Source organism: Pseudorca crassidens, chromosome 12 (genome assembly GCF_039906515.1).
Source record: "Pseudorca crassidens isolate mPseCra1 chromosome 12, mPseCra1.hap1, whole genome shotgun sequence".
Classification (NCBI taxonomy): Eukaryota; Metazoa; Chordata; class Mammalia; order Artiodactyla; family Delphinidae; genus Pseudorca; species Pseudorca crassidens.
In genome coordinates this window covers 27882636-27889658 of record NC_090307.1, presented here as the reverse complement: position 1 = coordinate 27889658, position 7023 = coordinate 27882636, and the positions used below count along the sequence as shown (strand labels likewise).

The window sequence follows — 7023 nt, the reverse complement described above, 5'->3', positions numbered from 1 at the left end:
AGGAACTTGCTCAACACAGAGCTGCACAGTAAGTGCCTTTATTATTGTCGCCATCTGGGGCAGGGGTCGGGGGGTGGTCTTGGGACTGTACTGTAACCATGGGATCCCAGGGCTTTTCTGCAGCAGGGCAAGTTTTGATGGGAAAGAGGTTGGGGTCACTGGGCCTGTAAGTGAGGTGGGACCACCCTGAGTGAGGCAAATAGTCCCAGGGAAATGGGGGGAGAGTCCAGGCACCTACAAAGTCACGGCAGTCAAAGTCCCAAGAGATGCTTCTCGAGTCCTGGGGTGGTTTTCCAGACTCCCCCCACCCCCGAGGGCAGGGAGGGCGCTTCCCAAGTCCTGAGGTTTCCAGGCCCCCCGAGGGCACGGGCAGGGTTGCCGCATGCCGCCTGCCTCTCGCCCGCCCGCCCGCAGGTGCGCCGGCGCAGCGCTGGTCTATGAAGTTGCCGGCCGAGGTGAGTGCGGCGGCGGGCGAGGCGGCAGTGCTGCCTTGCACCTTCACACACCCGCACCGCCACTACGACGGGCCGCTCACGGCCATCTGGCGGGCGGGCGAGCCATACACGGGCCCGCAGGTGTTCCGGTGCGCGGCGGCGCGGAGCAGCGAGCTCTGCCAGACGGCGCTTAGCCTGCACGGCCGCTTCCGGCTGCTCGGCAACCCGCGCCGCAACGACCTGTCGCTGCGCGTCGAGCGCCTAGCGCTGGCCGACGACGGCCGCTACTTCTGCCGCGTCGAGTTTGCCGGCGACGTCCACGAGCGCTACGAGAGCCGCCACGGCGTCCGGCTCCGCGTGACCGGTGAGCGCGCCGCCCGCCTCCCCGCCGCGTCCGAGGGCTCCCTAGGTGCGGGCTCTGTGCTGGGATGGGAAGGGGTACAACAGGCACACCCCTTTCTCTAGAGCAGGGGGTCTCACACCCGGCGATGGCTTCGGGCCACCCGGGAAGTTGTTAAAAAATGCCGCCGAATCCTGGCCCCAGGAAGGGCTGGGGGCGGCCTGGGTTGGGCCTTGTAATGAAGCTCGTAGAGAGTGAATATGCCCGAACAGCTCTCAGACTAGGGGGGAGAAAAACAAGGAGCGGTCACCTTAAATATGGCAAGGACTGCAGTGGGCTGTGTGCACAGAGGGGGTGCACAGGGAGCCCGCCAAGTGCCCGGCGCTTCTCTAGACCCTGTGGTGTAAAGATGTGGGAATCAGGATCCTAGAGCCGTGGTTCTCAACCCTGGCTGAGCATTGGAATGACCTGAGGAGCTTTGTAAAAATCCCGGAGCCCCCCTGTGGGGGACCCAGGCGTTCTGGGTTGAGTTTGACGCTGCCAAGAAGCTCCCATGTGCCCTTGGGCTGGCTGGGCCGCCTCTCTGAGTGCATTTCAGTTTCTTTGCGCTTGTCCGCCCCAGTCCCACAGTCCCAACAATTCAGTGAATCGTCTCAAGTCTACGTCCTGGTGAGGCTGTCTGGGAGTGAGAGGTGCCCTTGAAATCACTCCAGCAGACTGCCCCCAGTCGTGTGCTACCGCAATAGTAACGACGTTTAGAGAGCACTTGCCCAGGTACCCCACTTGTCAAATCTTCTCAACAGCCCCGTAACGTAAGTGATCCCCATTTTACATGTGAAGAAACTAAGGCACAGAGCGGCGGAATAACTTGCCTAAGGTCACACCGGTACTGGGACCCAGGCATAGTGGCGCCCGAGTGCCTCTTCCTTCCTCTCCGTATCACCTGCTCCCCCGCCCCTTCTCCAACGCTCTGGGCCAAGGGGACGGGGAGGCTGCCCCTTGCCCTTGCCTTGCCTTTTGCCTGCCGCTGCTCTGACCACACTTCGCTTCCTCCCGCTCCTCCTGGGCCGTCGCCCGCAGCCGCCCCACGGATCGTCAACATCTCGGTGCTGCCCGGCCCGGCGCACACCTTCCACGCGCTCTGCACGGCTGAAGGGGAGCCGCCGCCCACCCTCGCCTGGTCCGGCCCAGCGCTGGGCAACGGCTCGGCCTCCGTGCCGAGCCCAGGTCAAGATCACGGCCATCAGGTGACCGCCGAGCTGCCCGCGCTGGCCCACGACGGCCGCTACACGTGCGCGGCCTCCAACAGCTTGGGCCGCGCCGAAGCCAGTGTCTACTTGTTCCGTTTCCACGGTGCCTCCAGGGCCTCAGCAATCGCCTTCCCGCTCGGCGCGCTTGGTCTCAAGGTGCTTCTGCTGCTCGGCGTTCTGGCCGCCCGCGCCGCAGCCCGCCGCCGCCTAGGTGGGTGCGCCCCAGGCCAGGATGGGTGCGAGGGGCGGCCAGGGCTCTCCTCCAGGCTGACCACCTGGCATGACACAAGCAGAACATCACTTATGCACCTGTGCATCATCTCACTTTCCTCTCCCTGCATCAAGCCCAGGAGGTGGGAACCAGCGTGAGCCCATTTTACAATCAGGAAGCTGAGGCCAGAGAGGTTAGGGAACTTACCTCTAGCCTAGAGTCACAGAGATGTAGACCCAGACGATATAGCTCTGAGCCCACCTCTTTACCAGCACCCCATTAATGACTCATCCAGAAGGGTTCCGACCACACACAGGCTTTCCCAAATAGCACCATTTCATTCGGTCACAATGTGCTGCATAGGTGCTAGGAATACAGAGATGAATAGGACATGGTTCCTGATGAGTGTGTGCTGAGGAGTAAGCAGATAATTGCAGTCTGCAGAGAGAAGTGCTACCAGCCCGCGTACTAAGGAAGCCCAGAGAGTGTGGGCCTCTCTCTGATGGGGCATCCAGACGGGGGCCGGGAGGGAAGGCTTTACACAAGGGGAGGCTAAATCAAAAGCTATAAGCAGGTGCGAGCTAGGAAAACAAGGAGCTAATAGCACTCCTAGCAGACAGAACAGCATGTGTAAAAGAGTGGAAGCTCGAACTAGCAGGCCGTCTTCAGACAGCTGCCGTCACCCCTCCCTACTGTCACTAAGCTGGATGGGAAATTTGCTCTGGGCCCCGGAGAGGAGACTTCCCAGAGCCTCTGACCACCCAGGTGAGTAGCACCAGCCTCAAGCTCTCCTGGGATGAAATCCAAAATTCGTCACAGTTGCTCTGGCTACCGTCTTTGCTGGGGCCACACTGGCTTTCCGGCAGCGTCTTCAAACCCACCAAGCATTCTGTGCTTCAGGGGCCTCAGAGAAGCAGGTCCTCCTGCTAAGTCGGCTCCTCACTCCCTGTCCTCCCCGGTGATTCATCATCTTTCAGGTCACTTCTTCGCATCCTGCTGGCTAGCTGTTCCCTCCAGACCACTCTCCTCGTTGGGCGGGCTGGACAGCGGGGCTTGTAGCCCAGAGGCTACCATGGAGATTCATGCCTCCTCTCTCTCTGTCCCTCACACAGAGTACCCAGTCACCCAGGACGCCTCCCCGCGGTAAGTCAGCTCGCCCACCCCCACCCTGCCCCCCTGTAGTCCACCCCTGGCCAAGGGGTGCAGGCTCCTCATGGAGGGCAGCCTGAGAAGGAAGAATGGGCAAAGGGCTGGGGCTGGGGTCCCAGCCCTGATCAGGGTCCAGGCCCTCCCTGCAGCCTTCCCCCCTACTTCAGTCCACCAAGCCTGGCAGCCAGACCGGGCCACGCTGACCTGCTCCCCACGTTCCCAGCACTGACTGTGGGCCTCACACTGGCCTATCTTCCGGACCAGCTGCCTGGTGTCCGTGGTGCTGAAGGGTCATTTTTCTGGGTCTGCCTTATCTCTGCACCTAGCTGTGATCCCTGGAGGCTGCATTTCCTCTCATAGTGCCCAGCATTCTAGAACAGATCCACACAAAATCCACCATTAGGCAATGATTCTCCCAGACACCCTGCTGAAGGCTTTGCAAGCAGAATGTCATTAGAGGTTCTGAGGGCTTGGTTGAGGGCTCACAGACTCAGCTAGGAAGCATTGACCTTGCCCCCCTCTTGGTGTCTGTCCAAGTGAAGGCCTGTGTAGAAGAAGAAAGCATCCAATTCCAAGACCTTGTCCGAGATGCTTGGGGGAGGCAGGCGGGGGATGACAGCCTTCTCTAGGACCCTTTAGACAAGCCCGGGCACTCCCGTAGCGCCGTTCCCACCCAGGCACAGCTCAGTGAATGGTTTAAGCAGACAAGTGGCCCCATCTGAACAGGAGTGGAGGCCAGGAGACCTTTAAGGGCTGTTGACCAAGGCTGCAGCTGGCTAGGTTGCTTGGCTGAAGATGGCAATAGAGAGGGCGGGGAGATGGGGCAGACAGAGGCAGGGATGGCCAGAGTGGGCAGCACAAGCAAGGGAGGGAGCCAGCAGGTCTGGAGCTGGCGCCCCGGGTGCCACCTACTGAGCTGAAGATGGGGGGTGATGTGTGGTGAGGATCACACGAGCTCTGTGGACTGTTTATGTTTGAGAGGCCACGAGGATGTCCCGGAAGTCAGGAAAGCGGTTAGGGTTAGCAGGAGGCCCGACCCGGAGGTCAGGACCCCAGAGATGGTTTTTGAAGCCACAGATGAGATCCCTTTGAGAAGACAGAGACTCTGGGATGCTGTCACCCAGGTGGTCCCCTCCCTGGTCTGCAAGTTCTGCCGCTGCCCTGCCTCCAACCTTCGGTTAGTCTCCAGGCCTTGTTGGATGCAGGCCCCCGAATTCCCTCTCGTCCCTCCTTCCGCCCCTTCCTGGGCTATGGTTTGGGCAGTCAGAGACCCCTCCTGTTTGGGTTGTCAGTCAACTTTCTCCTGTCCACAGGCCCCAAGCTCAGGAGTCCAATTATGAAAATTTGGGCCAGATGAGTCCTCAGGGTCCACCAGCAGCCGTGTGTTCACCTTGAGGAGCCCATTGGCCACTGGCATCCCCTGGACACCATGAGGAATGAAAGCCAACATGTGGCTTGGCTGGGATGGCCCTTCCTGGCTCCCAGGCACCTTGGCAGCCCTAGCCTGGCAGCACCCTGAGGTCAGGACCCTACTCACAGAGGCTCAGAGGTCTCCTACGTGGACTTCTGTCTCCAAGCCCCAGAGATATTTCTGTCAACGGGGCAGCATTTTACACGCATGCGCACGTGTGTGTGTGTGTGTGTGTGTGCCTGCACTCGCACATGAGCCCAGGTGACACTTCTGCAAACTCGTCTTGCCTTTGCTTACCTAGAACACTATAGTAAAGCAGGCAGGACCCTGGTCAGAGGGGTCTCCAGGCCCAGGCTCCATCCTCGTTCTGTCACCAACTTGCTGTGTGGACCAAGGCACTTTTTTCCATTCTTTGGGTCTCTGTTCGTCCACTGTTGAACACCAACAGTAACAGTCTTCTCTGCTGGCTTCGGGCTGTCAAGGTCTGAGGAAGTAGTGGATGTGAAGGGACTTGGGGCAGTACAAAGCTGTCTACAGGTGTGAGCAGTGTTACAGGCTCCTCCTTGCAGAGCGACCTTGGGACATCTAAACTTGGACAAGCATAGCACCCACACCGGCCTCGCTGGGAGTAAGGATTCCGGAGGGCAAGTCTGGGTCTGGGCTGTGCCACCCTGTGGTTCCAGGAACATCAAATCAGCAACAAGGAGAAGCCCGGTATCCCTGGCCCCTGGGGTCTCCTCTGTGACTGTCCCACACTCTGCCCTCCTCTTACCCCATCGGCTCTCTGCACAGCCTTCAGCTGGGAACTCTGGGAAAAAGGAACAAAACACCCATCATCTCAAAGCATGTGGAATCCACTGTTCTTAAGGAACAAACTCTGGGAGGTGTGAGCGCAAGTCTGGGCCAAGGGTGTCCGTGGATAAAGCAGCTGCAGCCCTGACCTCTCTACCACCTGCCTCTTCTCTGGATGTGCACTGGCCAAAAGCACCGGCCATTTCCCATTTGCCCGAGGTTGCCAGGCTGACTGCAGGGTGCTGCCTTCCATCCTCACACTCGATTGGTTTAGCTCCTGCAGTCTTTGGGGGCAGGGAGAGGGGGAGGAGGCATGCTTGGGACCCAGGCGAGCTGGCAAAAGGGCCACAGAGATATGGGCCTTCAATGGGAACAGACTTTCTTCCCTCCACAACTTTTCCAGACGCTGCAGTGGTAAATTGGAGTCACCTACAGTGAGAATGGGGTCCTCTCTGATGCTTTCCGGGGAAAGGCATGAAGGCTGAAGGATCTTCACAAGTTAATAAGCAGGGTGGTGGGTTACAAGGCTCCTCACTGGAGCCTTCGCCAGAGCAAGGGGGTGATGGCGGCTCATGGTTAACTTGGGATCCATCCAGGAGGCTGTCTGAGTTGTTAAGAGGTCAGTGGAGTTGGCATTTGTACCTCTTTGTGCAGGGATACTTTGGGGACCTCCATCAAGAGTCCTGTATCGTCAGGGAAGGGCACGGGTGATGTGTCTTATACCATCCGCTTGGTCTTTGAGGCCAGTTCCACAGCCAAGAAAAAGTGATAGGAATTACTTCTTATGCATCATTTTGTGCTAGCAGCTGGCCAGGTGTTTGGGGATATAGAAATGAATAAGGCTGGCCTAGGTCGTGCTGCAGTAACAAAGCCAAATCACACTGGCCGAGAACAATTAGGGTTTCTTCTCTCCGTAGCTGCATGCCCAGCACAGATCGGCAAAGAGCTGTGCGCACTGTACTTACTCAGGGACCCAGGCTCCCGGGGATCCACCCTCTCTAATGTGGATTGCTGGGCTGGAGATACAAAGAAAGCTCTAGAGGGTCTTCCACTTGGGATCATAGTTCACTGGCCAGAACTAGCCACATGCCCCACTCTCCTGGAGGGGCTGGGCAGCGTGATCCTTCACTGCACCTGGAAGAAGGGAAGCCGGAGCATTTGGGAACAGCCCTGACAACTCCACAGGAGGACTCTCCAGGGGTTCTCACGCTCGTGAGCAACACAGACTAGTAAGTGGGAAATCACGTGAGGGCATCAGTCTGCTGGGAGTGCTGTGGAGCACATACAAAGGGGTGAGTGACCCAGTCTTCGGAAGGCTTCCTGGAGGAGGGGACATGGAGATGGTACACACTGGCCACACAAATGGGGGAGAATGGAGGTTGGGCGGTAAGAAAAAAAAGTCATTCTAAGCAGAAGGGTCGTTCTGAGCAAAGGCC

General features: G+C 58.7%; 1 protein-coding gene across 1 annotated transcript; it reads left to right on the top strand.

The window, feature by feature from the left end:
- The first annotated feature begins 266 nt into the window (after positions 1–266).
- Positions 267–5735, top strand: SIGLEC15 (sialic acid binding Ig like lectin 15). The gene is made up of 4 exons (XM_067701367.1): positions 267–798; positions 1855–2235; positions 3348–3378; positions 4698–5735. The coding sequence occupies exons 1-4, from the start codon at positions 267–269 to the stop codon at positions 4777–4779; spliced, it is 1026 nt and encodes a 341-aa protein (XP_067557468.1). The 3' UTR covers positions 4780–5735.
- The last annotated feature ends 1288 nt before the right edge of the window (positions 5736–7023 follow it).